Raw genomic sequence first — 25,181 nt, forward strand, 5'->3', positions numbered from 1 at the left:
AACATCTGTGCCCATCTTCCTCCACTTTATATGGGACACTGCCATAGCGTGGCCTGACAAGGCATTGCATTGGTGCGCGCCCAGGATCTGAACCCAGGCCGCCAGCAGCAGAGCATGTGCACTTAACCACTACGCCACGGGGCTGGCCCCATCTTCCTCCACTTTATGTGGGATGCCGCCACAGCATGGCTTGCCAAGCAGTGCATTGGTGCACGCCCGGGATCTGAACCGGTGAACCCCGGGCCGCCGCAGCTGAGTGCGTGCACTTAACCACTTGTGCCGCTGGGCCGGCCCCGAAAAAATCTGTATTTTTTTAAGGGAGCAAATTACAGTATTTTAAAAAAACACAGTGTTTTGTATTTGTGTAATTTTTAAAGCAACACCTCATTTAAAGGTGGATGATTTTTATTCTATTTTCTACTAGATCAGAATTGCTAAAGATTATTCCTGTTCAGCTTTTACTTTGAAAAGCTTTATAGTGGTTTCAGTTATGGCCTCTGGAGTCAGTCAGCCTGGGCAGCAACTCTGTCTCTTTTTTGGCTATGTTAGGCACAATAGTGGCTCCCCCAAAAATATGCAGATCCTAACCTCTAGAATCTGTGACTATGTTACCTTAACATGACAAAAGAGACTTTGCAGATACAATTAAATTAAGGGCCTTGAGATGGGGGTTGTCCTGCATTGTCTAGGTGAACCCAATGTAATGACCAGTGTCCTCATAAGAGGGAGCAGGAAGGTCAGAATCAGGGAAGGAGATTTGACAAGAGGAAGCAAGATCAGAGTGATGGGGGGCCATGAGCCAAGGAATATGGGCAGCCTCTAGATACTAGAAAAGGCAGGGAAACAGATTCTTCCCTAATGACTCCCAAAGGAACAAAGCCCTGCTACCCACCCATTTTAGACTTCTGACCTCTAGAACTGTAAGATAATAAATTTGTGTTGTTTTAAACCACCCAGTTTGTGGTGATTTGTTACAGCAGCAATAGGAACTAATACACTGGGCAAATCACCTAATCTGTATAAGCCTGAATCTCCTCATCTCTTACATGGGTGAAATAATAGTCCCTGTTTGACAAGGGAGTTAAAAGCATTAAATGAGGTAAAATGTATAAAGTGCTTAGCCTAGTCCTTGATGTGTGGCTCAATAAATGTCAGCTAGAGCCAGCCCTGATGGCCTGGCGGTTCAAGTTTGGTGCACTCCCCTTAGCGGCCCTAGTTTGGGTCCTGGGTGCGGAACCACACCACTTGTCTGTCAGTAGCCATGATGTGGTGGCGGCTCATGTAGAAGAACTTAGAACTAAAATATACAACTATGTACTGGGACTTTGGGGAGAAAAAAAAAAAAAAGGAAGATTGGCAACAGATGTGAGCTCAGAGCAAATCTTTCCCAGCAAGAAAAAAAAAGAAAAGAAATATTAGCTTTGCACCCGATTTGTATACAATGATGACTACAGAAGTATTGTTTATATTGTCAAAAATTGGAAGTGACCTTCATTATGTCTTGTAAGAGGCATATGGTTCAATTAAGGTATAATGGATGTCATGCAGTGAATAAAATAATACTTTAGAAGACTCTATATCATATGAGGAAAAGATTCCTGAGCTAAAAAAAAGAAGAGTACACCACCAAATACATTATGAACCTAATTGTATTTGTGTGTGTGTTTACCTCACAACCCACTCATTCAATGTAAGCAAAAGGTTGACCATAGTATGTGGTTTTCTCTGGATGTAGAATTATGAATAATTTTAGTTTTCTCATTTATAAAAACAAAATATTTCTGAAATAGTCATACATTTTGATAAACTGTGTGTACAGATAAAACATACAGTTGTCATGTGTTTCCTAATAAAAATGAGAGATCCATATCATATGCATAAGTTCTACTCTGGTGTTCTCTTTTTAAGTAACCCAGGTGTATTATTCTCATTTAAAAAAAACAAAAATGTTGAGGCCTGGAGAATCTTAGGTAGCTGACATCTTTAGCTAATATGTGCCAGAAGAGTTTAGATTTCATGTAGCCTTGTTTCTGGTGCAGAGTTCTTTCTGGACTGCTTGTTTTAGTGTAATTGTTTTTCACGTCTTCCATATTTTTAGGAACACCTCATTCAGAGCTCTTGGAAGAAGTTGAATGTACTCCATCACCTCGCTTAGCACTCACTTTGAAAGTAACAGGTCTTGGAACTACTCGTGAAGTTGAATTACCACTCACTAATTTCAGATCAACCATCTTTTACTATGTACAAAAATTGCTTCAATTGTCCTGTAATGGCAATGTGAAATCAGACAAACTTAGGCGTATCTGGGAGCCAACATACACGTAAGAGATTTTAACTTAATGTTTTAAGTAGATATTTTCATAGTATATGTGCCAAGAAGCATTGTATTTCTATATTTTGGACTAAAGGAACAGAAAAGATTTGTGTCTTGTTCTGTTATTTTACAGGAACAGATAAGAGCATTTCTGACTTACAACTGGAAGGAACTTTAGAAATATAATCTAGACTAGTTCCTTATTTAATAATTGTTGAACTCTTTGACTGGGATTGTGTATGAAGTACTAAATATTTTCTCTTTATTTGTTTTGGGGTCTGTGAGTTAAGCCTATCTCTGTTTATTTGTTCATTCCTTCATTCGTTCAACAAATAATTATCAGTGACCTTGGGCAAATTTATTTAACATTTTAGTGCCTCACTTTCTTAATCTGTAAAATGAGAGTGGTTGTGAGGAATCAATGAATTAATATATAATATAAAGTGTTTTTAGTACTGTCTGGGATATAGAAAGCACTGAGTAAATATTACCTATAATAATAATTATTTTATAATATTAAATAATATATTTAATAAGTAATAATTATCATAACCATCCTTATGTAACTTTACTTTTGTTAGTATATTTTTATGATGTTCTCTTAACAACATTGATAATCTTACATAATGTCCAATAAAGTAATCTAGGTCCTTTTGAGATAGAACAGAACATCTTGGCATTGCCATTTCATGGCATTCCATTCAGTTTTTGTTGGAGTTTAAAATTTGATCTCAGCTGCCATACATGAACATAAGTGCTCCTGGTCCTTGTTATTCTTATCCTTCTCTCCATCTAGACACAGAAGCAAACCATTCCTCATCTCGTTTTTTACAACAATATATGAAATTTATAACACATGATACAACATATTACTTCATATCTTTAAAAGTTCTAGGTTTGAGTTATGTTTTTTTTGCAATAATGCTAAATTTATAAACCATAACTCTTTTTTCAGGAATATGATTTCTGCTTTTTCCTCTGTTTAACAAATTAATATTTTTTCTTATAAATTCTCCAAGTTCAATGTTTATTGTAAGCATATGGCTAATGAGTGGTATCACTCACATGTTTTTTAAAGAATTGAAGCTTTATTGGAAATAACCACAAATCATTTGATTTATGAATTAACTCGAATAATATCTTCATGTTTAGAATCATGTACAGAGAAATGAAGGATTCTGACAAAGAAAAGGAAAATGGAAAAATGGTAAGTTAGTTTTAGAAAATGGATCTTATTCTTGGCTACTTAGTAAAAAAATAAAAGCTAACACTGTGTTTCAATTGAACATTTGAAGGAAAAATCACTAACATGGAATTCTTTAGATTAGGTTAAATGCATGATCTTAAAGCTACCTTATGTAATGCATGTTAAATAGCATAGACTTTGTAATCAGGAAAGGCCAACATGTGGATTTTCCTATTGTAGGGTTGTTGGTCTATAGAGCATGTGGAACAGTACCTTGGCACTGATGAATTACCAAAGAATGACTTGATAACCTACCTGCAGAAGAATGCAGACGCCGCTTTCCTGCGCCACTGGAAATTAACTGGCACTAATAAAAGTATTAGGAAAAACAGAAATTGTTCCCAGCTCATAGCTGCATATAAGGTATACATTGGCATCAAAACACTGTTTTGATTGGAATAGCTTTGTGCTTTGTTTTGCAGCTTTTAAAGATGCTTAAGGAAGAGAGGTTCATTGGGACATAACTAAAAAAATGAGGTTGAATTAACATTCTTAAAATGCCAATGCTAAAATTTCCAATATGGTTTGTGGCATTGGATCTAAGTACATAGTTTCAACTGTGGCTTATAGTGGTTATACTTTATTTGGGCATTTTAATGGTGTAGAATGCATTGATTTTCTACTTGGATGATACTGTTTTTATTTAAAAAGAAGGCAGTTCTTTGAAGAGTTCCAGCCTTTGCAAAGTAATACTAATAGGATTGATAGATTGTTTTTCTTGAAAATGTGATTAATGGCCAGTTTTGCTAATTGTTTCTATAGGATTTTTGTGAGCATGGAACAAAGTCTGGGTTAAACCAAGGGGCCATTTCAACTCTTCAAAGTAGTGATATCCTCAGTTTGACAAAAGAACAACCTCAGGCCAAAGCAGGCAATGGACAGAATTCTTGTGGAGTAGAAGACGTCCTTCAGCTTCTGCGTATTCTGTATATAGTTGCAAGTGACCCTTACTCAAGAATATCCCAAGAAGGTCTGTAAGAAGCCTTGTTTCGTTTCTGTGCGTTTTTAAAAGCAAGTCAGTTTATAGTTTTATTAATTTTATTAATTTTACAGAAGGTGATGAGCAGCCTCAGTTTACTTTTCCACCAGATGAATTCACTAGCAAAAAAATCACAACAAAAATTTTGCAGCAGATTGAGGTAAAAAAATCAGATAATTGAACTCTTCAATCTGTAATTGTTGGACTTTCAAAGTATTGCCTCTTCTTCCTTTTCCACCCTCCACCATCTCTCCTTTCCCTTTGATTAAATGATTTGGGCCATATGGTCCATTGCATTCGTTTAATTTACATTTAAGAATTGACTCCTTTTTGTCTTTTTAAATAATTGCGTTAAGACAATTATTTGTTATTTGTTAATTTGCAGGAACCATTGGCATTGGCAAGTGGGGCTCTGCCAGATTGGTGTGAACAGTTAACCAGCAAGTGTCCTTTTCTAATACCATTTGAAACTAGACAGCTTTATTTCACATGTACAGCATTTGGTGCATCAAGGTAGGAAGTGTATCATTTTCTATTTTTAGAGTAAATATATACATGTTTTTATGTTATATAAGCCCAAAATGTACAAATATACTTTATATCAAGACCAATGGAGGAAATATATTGTCCTGCTTTCTTGGAAAGTACTTTCAAAATGTAAACATTTTTTTGTTTCTAGTTGGACATCTGCTCTTTTGGAGTGGTATGGATTGAATCTCGTGGATTATTTTCCATCAGCTAGCATGTACTGTACAGTTCTTAAGTAGCTTGCATAAATTATTAGTTGCTGAAATTCCCAGGAATACCAAATTAAATGCTTGCAAATAGCTTTGATAGCATTGAAACGTATCTTCATTTTGAACCATCATTTTTCTCTTACTACCATCTAACGTACTACTTTCTTTTTCTCTCTCCTTCCACTAGATGAAAGTTTCATGAGGGCAGGCATTTCTGGCGGGTTTGTTCACTGCTCTAGCTGCAGCTCCTAAAGCAGTGTATATCACATTGTGGATGCTCAATAAATACTTGTTGGATGCTCAATAAATACTTGTTGAATGATTGAGTAGTACTTTCAAAGTAGATGCAAAAGTGTTATAATTTAAAATGGAGCTGTTTGTTTTCCTGATAAGTTACATTGGTGTACCATTTTATGCCATTTATAAAGGATTTATACACACGGAACTCCAGACCTCCTGCGATAAATGGCATTGGTTATGATTTCTATTTTATAGATGAGGAAATTGATTCTCAAAGTACTTAGCTGATTTGCCTGAGATTACCAAAAAATTGTAGCAGACACGAGAGTAGATCTTTCACCTCCTTATTCCTAGTTCAAGATTCTCCCACTCTGGGACGGGTTAGCACTGTGTTGTTAAAAAGAAAATGTTTTAAAATCACAATACCATTTTAATAGTGGCTTTCCATTTGTGTCACAGTAACAGATAGCTTAAGCATTTTTTAGTTACTCTGATAGTTAGGAAATGTTTGTCTATATTTTTATGTATTATGACTGTATTTTTATGTGTTTTGTATAGTTAGACCACAGACCTTTATTTTGATCTGTTAATTGCTAAAATAAAGAGGGGGAAAATATAGACTCAGCTCTTTCTCAGTTTCTTTAAGGAAGATCATAATAAAAGGGGTTTATATATTTTAACTTATGAGAAGAAACAGTAATTTATGCAATAAAAAACATTATATTTTATCATCTGATAAAGTACTATTTTTTAAGAAATTCTTAAAATTTCTTGAATTTTGTTGTTCTTTGAATTATGTCGCTGGTTGTTGAATTATGTTGCTGTATGTTACAGCTACGTAGACTTTTTTCTATTTCAGAGCAATAGTGTGGTTACAGAACCGACGAGAAGCCACTGTGGAAAGAACAAGGGCCACAAGCAGTGTAAGGCGAGATGATCCTGGGGAGTTTCGAGTCGGTCGTCTCAAGCATGAAAGAGTAAAAGTTCCACGTGGTGAATCGCTGATGGAATGGGCTGAGAATGTCATGCAAATACATGCAGATCGGAAATCAGTTCTTGAGGTACCTCCTATAAAATTTATTTTTGTGTGCAGGACTGACAATTAGAGAACCAGCCAATCTGTTTATTCTACTGCATAAAAACCACATTAGGTAGAAGTGAAGAGGGATTTCTCTGCCCTCTATGTAAAGGCCTTCTCTGGCAGAGCATCTTTCATAAGAGGATGTCAGCTCACTTCCTCAAGGGTCAGGATCTTGTGACTTAATGAGCAGCAAAGAATATCTGCATTTTTGTGATGGGAAAGTGCTTGGTCTGTTTGAAGGACACTACCCATTTCTTAAAGCCTGGACCGAATAACAGTACTCACAAACGATTCTTTTTGATACTCTAAGTTTTGCCTTTATATTAAAGCTATGCTGTTAGATATCTGCATTTTTGGAGCACACTGTTTTGTAGTATTGTTTCACTTAAATCGTGCTTGGTATTATATCATTGGTCTGTACTGAGAGATGTTATAGCAAATGGCAGTATGAAATTCAGTATATTTACTATAGAGATGTTATTGTGGGCATTGTTGATTATACGCTATATACATATTATTCTGTATATGAGGGACAATGAAAGAAATATCTCCTCTCTCATAGATGTGAACCAGCTGGTTTATCTTTTGGACACAGACTGATCATGACAAATATGATCTATCTCTAGAAAATATATAAGACTTATGGCTTTCACTTTAAACTTGCTTTGCCTTCATCTTATTCTTCCTACCCATATATTCCTCTAACCTAGATAATCCTCAATTATTTTTTTTTTTTTATCATGCACTATATGTTTTTGTAAGCTGCCTCAAATCATTTTTGGAACAGGTAGAGTATGGATAAAAACCTTTAAAGTGATTGCCTAAAGTCAGAAATACGTAGAAGAGTTCAGGTTTTGGTGTTACATAGACACACATACCAATCTGTATACCATCATTTTCTTGAGTAAATGGTTTAACCTCTTTATCTGAAATTTGGCTTCCTTTGGTGTAAAAAGGAGATGATAATCTATTTTGTAGGGTTGTTGTAAGAAATCAATTAATGATGAACAGTGCTCACCACAGTGTTTAAACATGTAGTAGTATACAACAAATACATTCCTCTCTCTAGAAAAACTAGAATAAAACTTCCATGTTGCTTGTAATATACTGCTGCTATGAAAAATTTATATTCCTGGATTGGATATGACAAATTTTTGCAAGAATGAGATCATTAAAAAAAATTTTTTTAAGCTCACTTGTTCCTCATAATTTATTTATTCCTTTTAGGTTGAATTTTTAGGAGAAGAAGGAACTGGCTTGGGACCCACATTAGAGTTTTATGCTCTGGTGGCAGCAGAATTCCAGAGAACTGACCTGGGAGCTTGGCTTTGTGATGATAACTTTCCAGATGATGAATCCCGTCATGTAAGATTTATTTCCCATTTTGTGATATGATTTGTGATTTTGCTTTAGAAAGTGTTAAAAATGGGTTATGCTTTCATGACTCTAATTTATTATTGAATAATCTTGATATTACTAAAATGTTTTTAAAGGGTAAAATTTTGTCACCAAAAACTGTTTAATAAAATGTGTATATAAATATTTTTAGATAGCTAAATGGATGATGTTCAATGTTAATAGATCTTTTAATTTTATTTGCATTTCTCCCTCTAAAAAATTAGGTTGATCTTGGAGGTGGATTGAAACCTCCTGGATACTATGTGCAGAGATCATGTGGATTGTTCACGGCGCCATTTCCACAAGACAGTGATGAGCTTGAAAGGATCACAAAACTCTTTCATTTCCTTGGAATTTTCTTGGCCAAATGCATTCAAGACAATAGACTTGTGGACTTACCTATTTCTAAACCTTTCTTTAAACTTATGTGTATGGGTGATATTAAAAGCAATATGAGTAAACTGATTTATGAATCACGAGGTGATAGAGACTTCCACTATACTGAAAGTCAGTCTGAAGCTTCTACAGAAGAAGGTCATGATTCACTCTCAGTAGGAAGCTTTGAAGAAGATTCAAAATCAGAGTTTATTCTAGATCCCCCTAAACCAAAACCCCCAGCTTGGTTTAATGGAATTTTAACTTGGGAAGACTTTGAACTAGTAAACCCACACAGAGCCAGATTTTTAAAAGAAATTAAAGACCTTGCTATCAAGAGGCGCCAGATTTTAAGCAACAAAGGTCTTTCTGAAGATGAGAAGAACACAAAATTACAGGAACTAGTGCTGAAGAACCCATCAGGATCTGGGCCTCCACTTAGCATAGAGGATTTAGGGTAAGCTCTGTATATACATTCTTCAACCTAATGGATGAATAAGTTCTAAAGCTTTTGTTTCTTTGTCCCCACTAATTTTCAATATATGAGTAAACAGTTTGTTAAGAACAATAATATGCTGTAGGAGATACTGATTATTGATTTGAACTTTTGATTTCTGAATATTATAAAAATAACACTCAGAATACCAGAATATAGTTTATTAATCATCAAACCTCTGGAAGATTATCTGATTTATCAAATGTGATAAATGTTTATCTCTTGTGTGCAAAGTCCAAAGCCAGGGCCACCCCAGTGGCCTGGTGGTTAAGTTTGGGGCACTCCACTTCAGTGGCCCAGGTTCGGTTCCTGGGCACCGACCTACACCACTCATCTGTCAGTGGCCATGCTGTGGTGGTGGCTCACAAACAAAATAGAGGAAGATTGGCAACAGATGTTAGCTCAGGATGAATCTTCCTCAGCAAAAAAAAAAAAAAAAAAAAAGGAAGAAAAGTCCAAAGCTGAAAATATTTTGACAAATGCATTAGCTAATTAATATATATATAGTCTACTTGGCAAAGCTCAAAATAGTTTGCTTTGTATGTAAGCCTTACCCCAATGACTGCATTAATTAACTCAGATGCTGCAGATCTTTTGATAAAAGTCTATAAGTTTATATACATGTAATTATTATACCCTTGGTACATTTCACTGTGATTTTGGGTTGACTGCAAGGCTTACTTTCCCTCCCTCCCTCTCTCCCTCCCTTATATTCAAAGTTTAATTTGGGGCAGGGTGGTGGCACAGCATGAATAACTTTAGTGAAGCAATAGTTTCTTCTTGAAAAAAAAAAATCTTGTAGGGGCTGGCCCGGTGGTGTAGTGGTTAAGCTCGTGTGCTCCACTTCAGTGGCCTGGGGTTCGCAGGTTTGGATCCCAGGTGTGGACCTACGTAGCACTTATCAAGCCATGCTGTGGCAGGTGTCCCACATATAAAGTAGAAGAAGATGGGCACAGATGTTAGCCCAGGGCCAGTCTTCCTCAGCAAAAAGAAGAGGATTGGCAACAGATGTTAGCTCAGGGCTAATCTTCCTCACCAAAATAAATAAATAAATAAATCTTGTAAACATGCTGCTGCCGTAATTCATTGCAAAAATCTTTAGTTCATTAATTTTGTGCCGTAAGGGGGCAGTGAAGTATGGAAAGGTTTCATGCAATTTTTGAAAAGCCAGGTTTGGTAACAGTTGGCTTAATAGTTTTTTTTGCACAGAGTTTTGCATTTAGAAATGCTTCATACTTAACATTTAAGCTGGTAAACTGATTTTGTTGGAGAAGGGGGCGTTCATGGTTTTGGTAGCGATATTATAAAAATCAAACACCACTGGTAGCTGAATGTTAGTGAATTTAATCCTTTTTTGTCCTCCCAGTTTAAATTTCCAGTTTTGCCCTTCCTCAAGAATATACGGTTTTACAGCTGTGGATCTTAAGCCAAGCGGTGAAGATGAGGTAAACATTTTGCTTTTGATATAGTTATAAGTTCAGAATCATCCTCTTAATGAGGCCAGTTGTACCAGGTGTTATTGAACTATTCCTAGTTATTAACAATAATGTTGGCAAAATTTCCTTTGCAGATGGTAACAATGGATAATGCAGAGGAATATGTGGATTTGATGTTTGACTTCTGTATGCATACGGGTATTCAGAAACAGATGGAAGCCTTCAGAGGTAATTGTTAAGGCTTTTTAGTGTAATCCCTTTCCTTTTACTTCGAGACAGTTGAAATTAAGGCACTGCTATGATCAAGATTACTGCTGGTAATCTCTAGATTTGCCCTCTAGTTTTTTGTCTTCCAGATAGTTAGGTCCTGCACAGTACCCAGAACAGGTTGGAACATTCTCTAGCTGTAGCATACCCTCAGCTTGCTCCTCCTGAGTAATGGGGTACCAACTTTTGGCCTCCATTTCTTCATTTGTAAGTGGACGTAAGGTTGCTTTCTTTCCACATTATATGATCAGGATGAATTAAACCATGTTAGAACCTAAATTACTCTGGTGAAGATTGAAACATAATATATTAGACTGTTTATCACTTACTAGTTTTGAAGATGAGAACACAGGTTTGGCTGGCTTGTATTTCACAAAGTGCTGGTTGGGAAATTAATATTAGAATTTGACTACTGACCATATTGACTGAATATTCTGTCTCTGTTCCCATTGTGATATTAAACAGGGATTTCTATACTTAAAATCCTTAACTTAAAAACAGTTTTTATTTCAAGCTATTTTAATTTATATTTGTTTTTTCAAACATTTATTAATGTTTTATTCATCTGTCCATTTAGTTGATACTGGGTATTTCATTTGAAATTTGGTATTTTGAAATTGTAGATTAGAAACTGAGTTGTGTGTTTTTTTTTGCTGTGTGTCTAATGTAGATGGGTTTAATAAAGTTTTTCCAATGGAGAAATTAAGTTCCTTCAGCCATGAAGAAGTCCAAATGATTCTTTGTGGAAACCAGTCACCATCCTGGGCAGCAGAGGATATTATCAATTATACTGAACCTAAGTTGGGTTATACACGTGACAGGTATGTGTTGGTTATTTTCTAAAATTCACAAAATTGTCTATGTCCCCAAATCAAATGATGGATGATCTCTAAAGAACTATGACTCAGCAAATTACATTCATAAAGTAAGTGTTAAAGCAGTTAAGTCTCACCATTACCAAGAGGCATATCCATTAAAAAGGCTGAGTTTACATGAAAAGACAACTGAGTCTTGGCTGATGTTAAGATTCCTTTTCTTACTGTGTTTTAATTGTTCATTATTTTAAAAATTGGGTAAATTGTAAACCCTTAGGCTTTATTGCTTTTGTATTAACCTTTATTTTCAAATAATTTCAAATAAATTTCAAATAAATAATTTTAAACTTATAGAAAAGTTGAAGAATAGTTGAAAGAATTCCCATATATATCCTTTACTCAGATTCACCAATATTTAACATTTTGTTGTATTTGCTTTATATTATCTATTTATACACACACACACTTTTTTTCTGAACCATTTGAGAATATGTTGCATATATCATGTCCTTTTACTCTGTAATAGTTTAGTGTACATTTCCTGAGAAGATGGATATTCTCCCATGTATGCACATTAGCTAGCGGATTCATGATGCCATACTATTAGCTAATAATCTATAGTCCCTATTCCAGTTTGATTGATTATTCCAGTAATGTCCTTAATAGCACTCCCCTTCACCCCCACATCCCTCATATCAGGAAACTGCATTCAGTTGTGATATGTTTTTAATCCGGAACAGTTCAGCTGTTTTTTCTTTTATACCACTAACATTTTTTAAGACTACAAGGCCTTGTATTACCTTTTTTTTTTTAAAAGTTCACAAATTAACATAAATGAGAACATTATGAATTGAGAGTATTATGAATTATTTTAAACTTAACATTGTTTATAGAGCGTTTTTTTTTTTAGTAAATTTTTATTAAGTGTAACAGAGAAGTGCACATATTGCATATACAGCCTGGAGAATTTGCACAAAATGAACAAACGTGTATAATTGGTACCCAGAATAAGAAACAAGTCCAGAAGACCTCTTCCCCATCATGTTCTTTTCTACTCATTAAGTCACTATTCCCATTGATTAATTTTGCTTGCTTTTGAACTTTAATAAATGAAATCATGCAATATGTATTCTTTTAAGGTCTGGCTTCTCTTGGTTTAACATTATGCTTATGAAATTCATCTGCGTTGTGGCAGATAGTGGCAGTTTATTTCACTAACGAAAATGGAGTATTTTAGATCCCCTTTGGTAATTTATCTGTATTTGGATGAATTATGCAAGCGCATCTTGAGCTTTTCTGATTTGCTGGCTGTGATGCATATTTGATCCCTGTGCTCCATCAGTGTTTCAGTTCTTACCATTTATAAGTACAAGACAGCCTTTGAAGTGTTTTTAAAGTAGCTTGTATCAGCTCATTTCATACTTACCCAAGAGGCTCTAGACAGTGCTGTTCTGACCTGTGGGTATTGTTTTTTGGGTTACTGCTGGCTTACAAAGTAGTGGTAGTGTTTTTCATTTAAATCAGCTGTCAAATCAATGTAACTATATTTTTCTTCTTTTAGTCCTGGTTTCCTGAGGTTCGTGAGGGTTTTATGTGGCATGTCTTCAGACGAAAGGAAAGCATTCTTGCAGTTTACCACTGGTTGTTCAACTCTACCCCCAGGTGGACTGGCTAACCTGCACCCCAGGCTCACGGTTGTACGCAAGGTACAAACTCTAGCTAATGGGGAATCCAAATGGAATTCAGTTACTTAAGGACTGAAAGAAATAAATATTTAAAGTCATGGTCTTCTGTTACTTTCACTTTTCTTTCTGTAGGTTGATGCTACCGATGCAAGCTATCCATCAGTGAATACGTGTGTGCATTATCTCAAGTTGCCAGAATATTCTTCAGAGGAGATCATGAGAGAGCGCCTGCTAGCTGCTACAATGGAGAAAGGCTTTCATCTCAATTGAGCTTTGAAGTGCAATGGGAGACATCATAGAGACTTTTAAAATACTAGTGAAACCTCTTGTGTTTGTGTGCAGAGAAGTGTATGATCCTCCACGCTAATGACACTTGCCTTTTTTTCCACCATTAAGGCTTTAAGAACATGTGGAATAAGTTCGTTAGCTGCTAATGACAAAACAAACCCTTTAACTACCCAGCCAGCAAGTATATAGCACAGAACACTGTGTGTTGCTACAAGGGCTTCTGTGACTGGAATAAGGTGGTCCTACTTGACTGTTCCAAAGAGCAGCTTCTCAGATCTTCAGTGCTCACTGGTAAATTTCTAACTGCATTTGTGTCAAGTTTGTCGTTTCATACTTCATACACTACAGTTGCCATCACTGATCCCTGTTTTGCTGGCTTTTAAGCTACTTGGTCAAAAATCCTGCTTCCTTAAAACAGAGAGAGTTAATGAGCATCTCAAGCTTTCTCTTTTCCTTTTTACTGATGCCTGCACTATCAGTATATTCTAGCGTTCTCTCTTTTGTTTGGCATATAATCATGCACAACCATTTTATTTCTTTGAGGTGGGAGTATATTTTTATTTCCTAAATGTCATACTATAAAGATCAAATTCTTAAGTGTGTTTGTGCAACTCAAAAATAAAGATATATTAACGGGGGGAAAACACTGGTCTAGATGCAAGGCACACTTAAAGCAAGTTTTACTTTTGGTTGTATTTTCTTTGTATATTATAAACATTTATTTAACTTGTTGCAGTTTGAAGTAAAAAATTTCCAAAATGTATGCTCAACAATAATCATTAAAATGTTTGCAGCGTACAAAACCGTGTCATGTGACTATTTCAGTGCAACCATCAGATCTAAGAGCTTAACCAGACACTTCTCATTTTGAACTATTGAGATTTAGTTTTTTGAAAATACTACACGAAGAATTGTAGTTTTCTATAGTAAATACACTTACCGAAATTGGAAATCTAGAAGAAATATACGTTCACATGCTTGTGATTCAACTGTTGTGTTCTGTCTTAAAGTATTCTTTAGCTAAAAATGGCCAGGTTATTTGTGTTAACTTTTTACGCACCAGATCCGCTACTTACCATTGTATCTGCAGGGATGTGTAAGTCAGTCTAAGATCTAAGAATGATTTTTGAATGTTGTGTTAGTATGAAAAGAAACCACCAGGATATTGCTATTTCCTGGTTTTGAAGAAGGGGCTCTATTTTTATTTTCCAAATTCCTGTGATTTATCACATCTGTGCCTTTAGGGGAAAGAAATGTCACTAGGCCTGAGTTAGCCAAATGGCTTTCTTAGGAGTGAAAAGCATTTTTTGGAATTGCCCATTGGTTACCTGTTTAAAAGGTACATTTCCTTTCTACATTAGAAGAGATATCTCCCACTACAGTCAATCATTTGAGTACTGTTTTTATTCTCTGCATGAGAATGTTGTGACTATGTAATCAGAGGCAGCATTTTTGTTAGCTTCACAGTTCTCTGTGAGAATAAAAGTTAAAACATAATAGCAATATTTAAATGTATGACCTATGCTTTAATCCAAAAAATAGTGGTGGTGATTGTCTCAATAAAGTCATGGATGCATGACTAAAACTTAGACTAGTGTTAGATCAAAATCCAGCTTATGTGTATAGTAGTGCCATTATTTGTCTAAAATGTCTGTCAGGAGCCAGCTTTTACTAAGAACAGTCTAGTACAGAGGTCAGCAAGATACAGCCTGCCACTGGTTTTTCTATGGCCCATGCATGAGCTGAGCATGGTTTTAAAATTTGTAAGTGGTTGAAAAAAATCAAAATAACATTGTATGATGTGAAAATTTTATGAAAATTCAAATTTCAGTGTCCATAAATAAAGTTTTATTAGAATACAGCCATGCTCATTCATTTGTGTGTTATCAATGGCTGTTTTTGCACTATAGTGGCAGAACTGAGTAGTTACAGCACAGACCATATGGTCCACAAAGCCTAAAATATTTACTGTTCTGGCCCTTGACAGAAACAGTTTGCTGAATCTGGTCTAGCACATTGCTACAGCAGGTAAAACTGATGAGTCTTATAAAATCAGTAACTGTTTGAAATGTCAGGAGTCTTCCTGCAGAAAGGAAAGTCCAAGAACAAGGTAAAGCTGACCAGTCTGATACACAGATTTCATGAGTGAAAATCACTCAAAGCTGGTAGTCTCAGTTCAGCAGTAAACCTGATATGAGATGACACAGCCTGCGAGAACAGACAGTCACATTACAGTTCACTTGGCGGGAGTCAAGTGTAAGGGACGTCTGCTAGGGTCTCCACGTATACTGGGTTCTGGAGTATTTTCTCCTGTGTTATCTTACCTCGTATTTTTTAATTGTTATTCTCTCAAGGTACTGAAAACTGTGCCAAGATGTTGTTCAAGTGCTATTTTGGTGTGACCCCAAAATTAATTTTATTCACTCCCTAGTTACTTCTGGTGTACCAGTTTCAGCAGTTACCTGAAGTGCTACTGATTAAGTGCTTCCCAACTAGGACAGTGTTTCCCAACTAATATGTCTCAGAAAGACCTCCAAAGCACTTTGATCAAGATGAGGCTTCCCCAGACCTGGGCTCCTTAATGCAAAGGGATCTATACACACATACCACTCACTGTTCCAGCAGGTCAGACGCCTTTCCTCTGCCTTCCTGAATGTCCAAAACAACTCAGGTTTGCTTTTTGAGTCCGTTATTGATTGGTTGTCTTTATAGATGCAAACTTTGAAATATGTGAGTAGATTTTAGAAACAAATGAAGTAAAGAATTTAAACAAAATCTCTCCCTCCACACACGAGAGAAAAAAATCAAACAGTACTGAAGGAATTATCAGTGCCTAGACTGTCCATTTACATTCTCTTTTGGAGGATAGAGTGTTGTAGATGAAAGAACTCTTGGAATTCTATAGGATGGCACAATATCTTAATGTACCAAGATTGTATTTCTGTTTCCTCTATTGCACCTGCCCTCCTACCCCTACATGCATATAAACACGCTTTTACTTAAGACAGTTCTGTATGCTCTACCATTGATAAGCAGCAAAAGCATATAAAAAGGTTTGGGAGGATCAGGGCATTGGTCTTCTATAGTGACTTAGCAGTTGTCTTTGCTTCAAGACATTCCAGGAGACGGGGCTGAAGGAATAAGAGTTAGGGTATGTGGAGAGGGATGCATTTCATGCCTACGTAAACAGATATTCTCTTGCATTCTATTTTTTAACTTTGAACTGAAGTAAATTTCATTTACAAAGACAAACCCTTTACGATATGGCATAACAGATAGTTGTAAGGGCTCTCTATTAACGTTTAACCATTCATTATTCGGTAGCAACATTCTCTATAGAGATAATTTCATGATGGCATTGTAATTGCCCAAGTGCCTGTAAAATGGATATCAGGCTTTTAGAAACTGGCAAATAAAATTTAATTCTGTAGTTTTCATTAGGTATACAGTATAGCAAAGTTTTGACTTTTTAAGGAAAAAGATGACATTCAGAAAACAATATTACTCAAAGTGCTATGTGTGTTTAACTCAATTTTAAAGTTTTATTGACTGATAGCTCCCACAGTTCCTTCCCAACCCATGCTGCTCTTGCTAAATTTAATTTGCAAAGGGAAGCAGAGACCAAAAAAAGGTTTCCTCCGTACTCAACAAAATTTAAACAAATGGGAAAAAATGATTATGGTTAGAAAATAAAACTTGTCTCTTAGAGAAAATTTTTCTTTGTGTATCATATTTTAAAATACAGATTTGTTTTCCATTTAGGAACTGGGGAAAACACCTATTTAAAATGTCTTTTGCAATGTGTGGTCTTCCAGATTCTTTTGGGCTGCAGATGTTGAGAGGTATCCCGTGGTGTTTTCATTTCCTGTAAGTTGATGTTGTCTGGCAGAGCCTTGCACTATTCAGCTTTCTGACATCTTATCAAGAATTAGTAGAGGAGCAAGAATTCTTGCCCGATTCGTTTCCACAATGCAGCCATTTAACACCATCTCATCCAAAATGATGTGTACTTTATCCAAATTAAACATTATCTAGGATCATATTAAGGAAATTAGGTTTAGAGTTATAAAAATGTTAACATTCAGTAAGTAATAACATGACTTAGCCTGGAATCAATCTTTTTTTTTTTGTGAGGAAGATCAGCCCTGAGCTAACATCTATTGCCAATCCTCCTCCTTTTTTTCCCTTCTTCTCCCCAAAGCCCCAGTAGGTAGTTGTATGTCACAGTTGCACATCCTTCTAATTGCTGTATGTGGGACGCGGCCTCAGCATGGCCGGAGAAGCTGTGCGTTGGTGTGCGCCTGGGATCCGAATCCGGGCCGCCAGTAGTGGAGCGTGCGCACTTAACTGCTAAGCCACGGGGCCGGCCCCAGCCTGGAATCTTTCCAGTGTAAATTAGTCTGAGCATGAAGGTGGTTGTCTTTTTTCTTTTTTTATAGAATTCCTGAAATTAAATTTAAAATTGTTGTCCATATTAGAAATTATTACTTTCATGTACACATACATACCTAGTTTCACCTCAGATAAGCTAACTGGACAATAGGCATAGAAATGGAACAGCTACACCTTTTAGCTAGAGAGAAGCCTAAGAGCTGGAGAATAAAGCAAGTGACATTTGTCAAGAGCATGACCTGACCTCAGTAATGTTGTCTTCCCAGACATTAACAACAACAGTAATAGCCGCAATTTATGAATACTCATCATGTTCCTGGCACTGTTTTGAGTGTTTTACATATATTATTTCAGTCTTCTCTGTAACTCTGATGTGTCTGTTACATAGTATCCTCATTTTCCAAAGGAGCAAACAGGCTCAAGGCCACTGCCCAAGGTCACATGGCTAGTAATTGCCAGAGCTGGAATTCAAGCCCCAAGTTTGGGATTGACTGCTCTGCTCCAGACTCGTCAGGAGGGGCCTCAGGCTACTGAGTGTACACACCCTCCCTTCACCCTCAAACCTCCACCCAAAAACAAATGCCTTGACAACCTTGCATCTTAAGCGATCGTCTATGTCAGACAGGCTGAAGAAAAAAAAACCACGAGGAGAAATGAATGAAGAAGGCAAGGCAATGCTGACTCAGTTCCCAAGTAGATAAAAATTCTGAATTTCAAAAGAGTACCTCTTATAAATGGACAGTTCTAAAAATACTCATTTGAGAATTATGGAGCCACTTTAGCTTACTGATGTTCTTTTGTTCTTTTTGTTTATCTTTAATCATTTTATTGAGGTCACATTGGTCTATAACATTTTGTAAATTTCGGATGTACATCATCATCATTTCGGCTTCTGTACAGACTGCCTTGTGTTGACCACCAAAAGTCTAGTTTCCATCTGTCACCATACATATGTGCCCCTTTACTCCTTCTGCCTTCCCTGCAAGCTTACTGATGTTCTTATTGGAAAGTCAGTAGAGCGCAAGGGGGAAGAGGAAGCTATTGTTAGACTATGATGTCTAGCTAATGAGAAAGAGCCCAATTCTTCCCCCAGGAGCCCTTTCATTTGAGTACCTAACTTTTCTTCTGTGAAAGGAAAAAGGAAACTGGAATGAGACGGTGACAATGGTTGAATGTTTCTGAATTCTACACTTTTAATAGAATGGAAACCTTGAGTTTCCATGTCTATCTTAAGAGCACGGTCGCGGCCAGCCCGGTGGTGTAGCGGTTAAATTCGCACGCTCCGCTTTGGCAGCCCGGGGTTCGAAGGTTTGGATCCTGGGTGCGGACAGACATGCCACTTGGCAAGCTATGCTGTGGCCTCCCACATATAAAGTGGAGGAAGATGGGCACGGATGTTAGCCCAGGGCCAATCTTCCTCAGCAAAAAGAGAAAGATTGGCAACAGATGTTAGCTCAGGCCTGATCTTCCTCACAAATAAATTAATTAATTAAATTAGATAAAGAGCATGATCCTGGTCTGTTAAAAAAAACCAGCTGACCGACTGTTTTAAATAGACAAACTTCATTCAACAAATGAGTGATTAAATGCACTAGGGGAGTTCATAATTAAATAGTGAGTCTTTGTAAAGTGAATCATTACCACCTGATTTTTTTTCAGTAATTCCAGATGTTCAAGTCTATATTGTATTTGTGTAGTGAAGTACATCTAAAGAGAATGCAATAACCCCGCGAATGACTTTTAAGTTTCTGTTATGCTCTGTGTTAATATCTCATTAAGCTCTGTGCACGCAGTCCTCCAGCAGAATAAACTGTTTTTTAGGAGCCCATGGGAACTGTCCTTAAGTGACCCAGAAAAAAAGCTTAATACTGTCTTCCAATTATATAGATGATTGCTTTGTCCATGGCCAAATTCAGACTGGAATATTAGGCCCTTGACTCAATCCTGTTCACCAGACCTGGAAGCCAGAACTTAGAAGTCAAGAGAAAGTGGGAATGACAGCCAGGTACAGAGAAAGGCAAGTTGGGGAGCACAGGTGGAGGCATGAAAACTGGCCTGTGGAATCCCCCTGTTGTATTCACCAAGGGCAATAAAAGCCTTAGTGCCTTTGAAAATGTTGGCACATCCAAGATGATTTTCTTTGAGATAGAAGGGGATCTAAATCTAGTCTACTTGAATTGGTTCAAGGATCAAGTTATGTGGAAGACTGCTCCATCTTTGGCAAGTAGTAATTCAAATGTCCCCTTGAGGGCTGGCCCCGTGGCTTAGCGGTTAAGTGCGCGCGCTCCGGTGCTGGCGGCCCGGGTTCGGATCCCGGGCGCGCACCGACGCACCGCTTCTCTGGCCATGCTGAGGCCGCGTCCCACATACAGCAACTAGAAGGATGTGCATCTATGACATACAACTATCTACTGGGGCTTTGGAGGAAAAAAAAAAAACAGAAAAAAGGAGGAGGACTGGCAATAGATGTTAGCTCAGAGCCGGTCCTCCTCAGCAAAAAGAGGAGGATTAGCACGGATGTTAGCTCAGGGCTGATCTTCCTCACAAAAACAAAACAAAACAAAAAAAGTCCCTTGAACAACTGGCGTAGTGTTTTGAAATTCAGATTAGAATTTACTGCTGAATCTTATCAATCACTGACATCCTCACATTGCAAGGACGAGGTACTTCAGCAAGTCTGAATTTCCCAACATCCTGGAAACACAAGTTGCTCAGTGAGGTCATTCTGTACTGTGGGCATGTGACTGCCTGTCTATCTGGGTATCTGGCTCAAACCCCTAATAATCATGCAGCTTTCTGGCACTAAATAGGGAAACCACAGACCAAATCCAATGTGAGGCAAAAGCCTGAAAGCTGATTTCCCCCTGGAATCATGTGATTCCTCTAAAATAAGAATCCAGCTGTTCACATCTTGATTTGGTTTATGAGCAACTTGTGCACAGTGATGAAGCCAAGAGTAACGGCATTTGGGCTGTATGCCAGGTGAGCAAGGACCAAAAAGTACCCTATATACCAAGCCACATGGCCATAAACACGGGCAAACACACTTCACCCCTGACTTCTGGAATAGGAGGGAGCAAGAAAGGCCCAGGCTGTTGGTCTGTTCGTGTGGCGAGCTGAGAATGACTGTTTCAAGAAGGTCCTAACTTTAGGCCTATACTGAACTGAGTGACTTAAAGATCCTTAAGGCGACTTGCTTCCCCTCATGGGCACCCTCAAGTTGGAGCTGATATGAACTAGAAATAGCCTCCCAAAGAGCAGATTCATAAAGCCCCACTTTCTCCCAACCCTGAAACCTAAGAGCCTCTCTGAATTTCTATGTAATGTGGATTTGAGTTGAACATCTTAGGGCCCCACTAATATTAATGCCACTGAAATCAATTTTTTAATTAAAGTGATTGAAATATTTCTGGTTCCTACATTGGAGTTTTGATCTCTGGCTCATAAAACACTTTTTCAACATGGCATTTTACCATCACCGTGGTGGATTAGTTATCCTTTACTGAGAGAAAACTAAGCAGGATATTCAAAGGGGACCTCAAAAGCAATTCCAAGGCAGAGCCCAGCCTAGAAATGAAGATTTCTAACTCTCGATTTTGGTCTCAGCTCCTTGTCTTCTTCTTTGATTTTTTATTTTTTTAGGATCCTAGCTAAGCAAAGTTCTTTAATACACTAAGTAGGGTGGGAAAAATTTGCTCTCATTATTTATACTTTAATTCAATTTCCCATGAAATTAGATAAGCTGCCAAGGGCCACTGTTCACAGTTCCCACAGGAAATTGAATCCTGTTGTATAGAAGACTATCCTCATGAAGATTCTGCATAGTCCTGGATATACTCGCCTTGTAACACAATCTTCTGTGCTTTTCAGGCTTAGCCTTGTCTCTTGTTAATTAGGCCACTGGAACGGAGTATATGGTTTTTTTAAAGTAGGTTCCTTAAAGACCCATTCATATTCTGAGAGCAATGAGACATCCAAGTGTAATTTTTTTTTAAAGTTTATGTAGGCTTATGTAAAATTACACAAATATGACAGTCAGCACTGGGTCAGACGAGCGTGTCATTTCTCTTGTTTTTTTCCCTAACTCTGTTGCTTTTCACAACTTGCTGTCACTATTCCTGAGAAAAAGAGAACCCAGAAGCGTGGAACAAAAGGAACATTAGCGGATGGATATGGCACCTAAAGGACTCAGAGAACACATTTAAAGGAAATTGAGAGATGGCTAAGGCTAGTGGGAGCCAACAAAGACTGGAAGGTAGAATTGTTTAATCTGGAACATTCACATCCGTTTCCCAGGTGAATGGCTGACTCCCTTGGGGACTGTTCAGAATTCTGAGACTCACGACAGCACTGACTGTTGGAGAGAGCCCTGGCCCCTCGTCCCTCAGTGCCTGCTCTTCCTGAAGACTGGACTAGCCGCACACATTCCCTCGGGCCCACGGGCCAGCTCTCACTCCTTGCAGCCCTGCTTTCAATTTACGCCCTTTCAAAAGGAAAAAAAGATGTTTAGAAATCTCAATGTGAGCTCCACTTTTGGAAATCATGCTCTTATCAAGACATTCAGATATTCTCTTTCAGATTTTCCATCATTTCTCGGGGCCGGGCCCGTGGCTTAGCGGTTAAGTGTGCGCGCTCCGTTGCTGGCGGCCCGGGATTCGGATCCCGGGCGCGCAATGACGCAGCGCTGTCAGGCCACGCTGAGGCCGCGTCCCATATAAAGTAGAGAAAGATGGGCACGGATGTTAGCCCAGGGCCAGTCTTCCTCAGCAAAAACAGAGGAGGATTGGCATCGAATGTTAGCTCAGGGCTGATCTTCCTCACAAAAAAAAAAAAAGATTTTCCATCATTTCTGACTCCTCCAACCAAAGATGGGTGTTCTCTAAACACCTTCCCTAATTGGGGAAAAAGCTTTGACAACACCAAGACAGCACAGTAACAGGCACGTTATAAATGCTTTGTTAGAGATTAAATTGCCACGATCTACTCCATATGATTATGAGTTTTTAAAAAATGTGTCGAGTTTAATCTCATATCTAATTTACAGACTTAAAAGTTAAGGGCCCTGGAAACACAGAGACTGGCACCAGCTCTGACCCCACAGTAGCCCTATGCATTGGGACACATGACAGAACCTCTCTGGGCCTTGGCTTCTTCATCTAAAGAGTGAGGTTTTCACTTGATGATTCTGTAGGTTTCTCCCACCTGCAAAGTAATCAAATGACACTAAAAGTAACCTTCAGGGAGAGAGGAGCTAGTTTACTACTTTCTGATATTATCAAGCCATTCCTGATGTAATCACATGTTCTATCAGACCTCAGAAGAAATCTTTTTGTGATGATTTAATTATTATAACTTTGTGAGAGAATATCGAGAAAATCTCAATTTAGAAGCTGCTACTACAGTGTTGGCTGGCTTCCCTGGAGAATTTCTTTATTCTTGGCAGTATTTCCATAGCCCCTAGTTGAACAAGTACTCTTGTGATTTCTCATAAGTCCAGCTGAAATGATCTCCTACTTGGAGAAGCCCTATTCTGGTGTCTGGACCTCTGAAGGTGTTTGGGATTTAGGAAGGTAATGAAGGAAGGAGAGCCCTGGGTCTGATCAGAGCCCGACTGCCAATGTTGGTGGTGCTGATTCCTGGTGCCTGGGCGCCTTCGTCCCTCCGGGGAGCACCATGCTGGATAACTAGCTGAGCCACAGAGAGCGCAAGCAGGATGGAGGCCTTTCCTACTCCCCCTCCCTCAACTGCAGTAAAGAGGGCATGAATCAGGCTACTTTCACATCACCCACATGAGCTTTAAGGTTCTAGAATTCATTGCTCAGGCTTTTGGCTTTAGGGACTTATAAAATAAAAACATGAATGTTTTCTAAAGATTTCTTTTTAAAAGATATTTTTGAATCAAGTAAGCATTCTGGATTATAAGCCTACCCTGTATTTGTGGGGGAGGGGACACAAGACTATGAATAGGGACCATAGCCTGCTCCCCACTTCTCTTCCCAAGCATGCATGTGGGATACCCCAGTTACCATCCCAGCCTCTCAATCATTCTTGCCCCCAGTCCTGGGGTGCGGGTCGGGGGAGGAGAGGCTTGCACAGGCCCTAGCAGCAGGCTCTGGGATGTCTGGGCACCCAGTAAATTCTGGGGACCAAGGTAGCTGGAAGGTGGTCACGAAGTGGATGGGGGGCCCTGCAGGCTCTGGGTAAGCATCCTAACCCCATGGAGAGCTGGAGTAGGGCCCTCTAAAGCACAGGGCCCAGGAAACAGCCTGGTTGTCCAGGTCTAGAGGCAGTACTGCTGCATTCCATTCTCGCCAAAATAAAGCAAGTCTTTAAGCCTCTTTAAATACCAAAAAGCCTGTTGAGGTTTTCTGCACCTTCACACACAGAGCAGGCGTGCACTGAGTCAAGGAGGAGCTGGGCATCTCCCCCCTACGGCACTGTTCGCTGGCGCCATCCCTTGACTGTTTAGCAGGAGCGGGTGGAGACAGCTCCTTGGAATTATGAATTGTCAGCAAACCTGGGACTCCAGAGCTGAGCACATTTTGGGAAGCTCATCAGCTGGCTCCTAAAAACCATCTTAATCACAAAATTTGAAGTTCTCAGTAAGTCTACCAAAGTGTGTGACAGGGTAGACCTTCCCTGGAGAAGCAGGGCCTCATCAGTCCTCGGGCAACACGTCAGCCCAGTGGGTGAAGTGGCAGGTGAAGGGTGTACAGGAGCCTATTCACAGCATGTGGATGATTCAGGTCATTGACGTGCTTGGTCCCAAGGGCGCAGTCAGCCCCACCTGACACCACTGCACCAGAGTTTCCACCCAGAAGGGTTTTCAACAAGCCAGAATTCCTGTCCTGATTTCTTGTGCTTAGGTCATTTCTTTTTAAAATCCCATCTGTCTTGCTCTGTGATGTTAGTCTTACTAGAAGTAGAACAAGCCCATACTAGGGAGAAATGTAAATGGTGCATTTTATTTCTCAAAGTCTAACTGTGCAGGCTCTGGAAAACTGCCCATTCTGAAAAGGCTCCAGGGTGGTAAAGCTTCTGGAGGATAAGACTACATGTAAAGGGCTTCTTGGGAATTCCATGAGGTTTTGACTTCCCTCCTCCTGTTGCTGCATCAAAACCAAGCCGTAAATTGTGTCTCTTCCATATGGGCTGACAAGGAGGGCTTTCTTAAGCCTGGGCAACACAAAGAAGATTATGTGCTCTGAGTGTTGGGAGAACCAGCTCCAGGTTACAGTTCTATCAGTTGCTTGTTTTCAACTTTGCAAGGCCTAAGAAAGCTTTGCTGGCAGAGCAGACCTGAACAAGGTTAACTGTTCCAGCAGCTTCCTGGTTACCTGCTACCAGAGTGGGGATGCAGGAGGTCTGTGGCCCTGTACAGAGGAGGCAGGACACTGAGGCTGCACCTCTAAAAGGCTCCCTTGTCTTACTG

The 25,181-nt window shown here is 38.5% G+C and overlaps 2 protein-coding genes across 12 annotated transcripts in view; one reads left to right on the forward strand and one right to left on the reverse strand.

Moving 5' to 3' along the window:
• Positions 1 to 15,218, forward strand: part of HECTD1 (HECT domain E3 ubiquitin protein ligase 1) — an 82,418-nt gene extending 67,200 nt beyond the window's left edge. For 6 of the 7 annotated variants that reach the window (XM_058540770.1, XM_058540773.1, XM_058540775.1 and 3 more), the window contains 14 exons: positions 2,099 to 2,321; positions 3,467 to 3,521; positions 3,741 to 3,923; positions 4,323 to 4,530; positions 4,614 to 4,699; positions 4,925 to 5,052; positions 6,376 to 6,577; positions 7,825 to 7,962; positions 8,220 to 8,827; positions 10,233 to 10,311; positions 10,437 to 10,530; positions 11,240 to 11,390; positions 12,946 to 13,090; positions 13,202 to 15,218. In XM_058540770.1, the coding sequence (XP_058396753.1) occupies positions 2,099 to 2,321; positions 3,467 to 3,521; positions 3,741 to 3,923; positions 4,323 to 4,530; positions 4,614 to 4,699; positions 4,925 to 5,052; positions 6,376 to 6,577; positions 7,825 to 7,962; positions 8,220 to 8,827; positions 10,233 to 10,311; positions 10,437 to 10,530; positions 11,240 to 11,390; positions 12,946 to 13,090; positions 13,202 to 13,339 (2,438 nt within the window). In that variant the 3' untranslated portion in view covers positions 13,340 to 15,218. The remainder of the gene's footprint in view (positions 1 to 2,098; positions 2,322 to 3,466; positions 3,522 to 3,740; positions 3,924 to 4,322; positions 4,531 to 4,613; positions 4,700 to 4,924; positions 5,053 to 6,375; positions 6,578 to 7,824; positions 7,963 to 8,219; positions 8,828 to 10,232; positions 10,312 to 10,436; positions 10,531 to 11,239; positions 11,391 to 12,945; positions 13,091 to 13,201) is intronic. The other variant, XM_058540776.1, reaches the window with a different exon arrangement.
• A 1,805-nt stretch (positions 15,219 to 17,023) lies between these two features.
• The window catches only part of AP4S1 (adaptor related protein complex 4 subunit sigma 1), a 45,104-nt gene continuing 36,946 nt past the window's right edge, over positions 17,024 to 25,181 (reverse strand). For 4 of the 5 annotated variants that reach the window (XM_058540784.1, XM_058540783.1, XM_058540782.1 and 1 more), the window contains one exon: positions 17,024 to 17,388. In XM_058540784.1, coding sequence (XP_058396767.1) covers positions 17,260 to 17,388 — 129 coding nt within the window. In that variant the 3' untranslated portion in view covers positions 17,024 to 17,259. Of the gene's footprint in view, positions 17,389 to 17,690; positions 17,802 to 25,181 lie in introns of those variants that run through there. The other variant, XM_058540785.1, reaches the window with a different exon arrangement.

The sequence above is a fragment of the Diceros bicornis genome, chromosome 5 (genome assembly GCF_020826845.1).
Source record: "Diceros bicornis minor isolate mBicDic1 chromosome 5, mDicBic1.mat.cur, whole genome shotgun sequence".
NCBI lineage: Eukaryota > Metazoa > Chordata > Mammalia > Perissodactyla > Rhinocerotidae > Diceros > Diceros bicornis.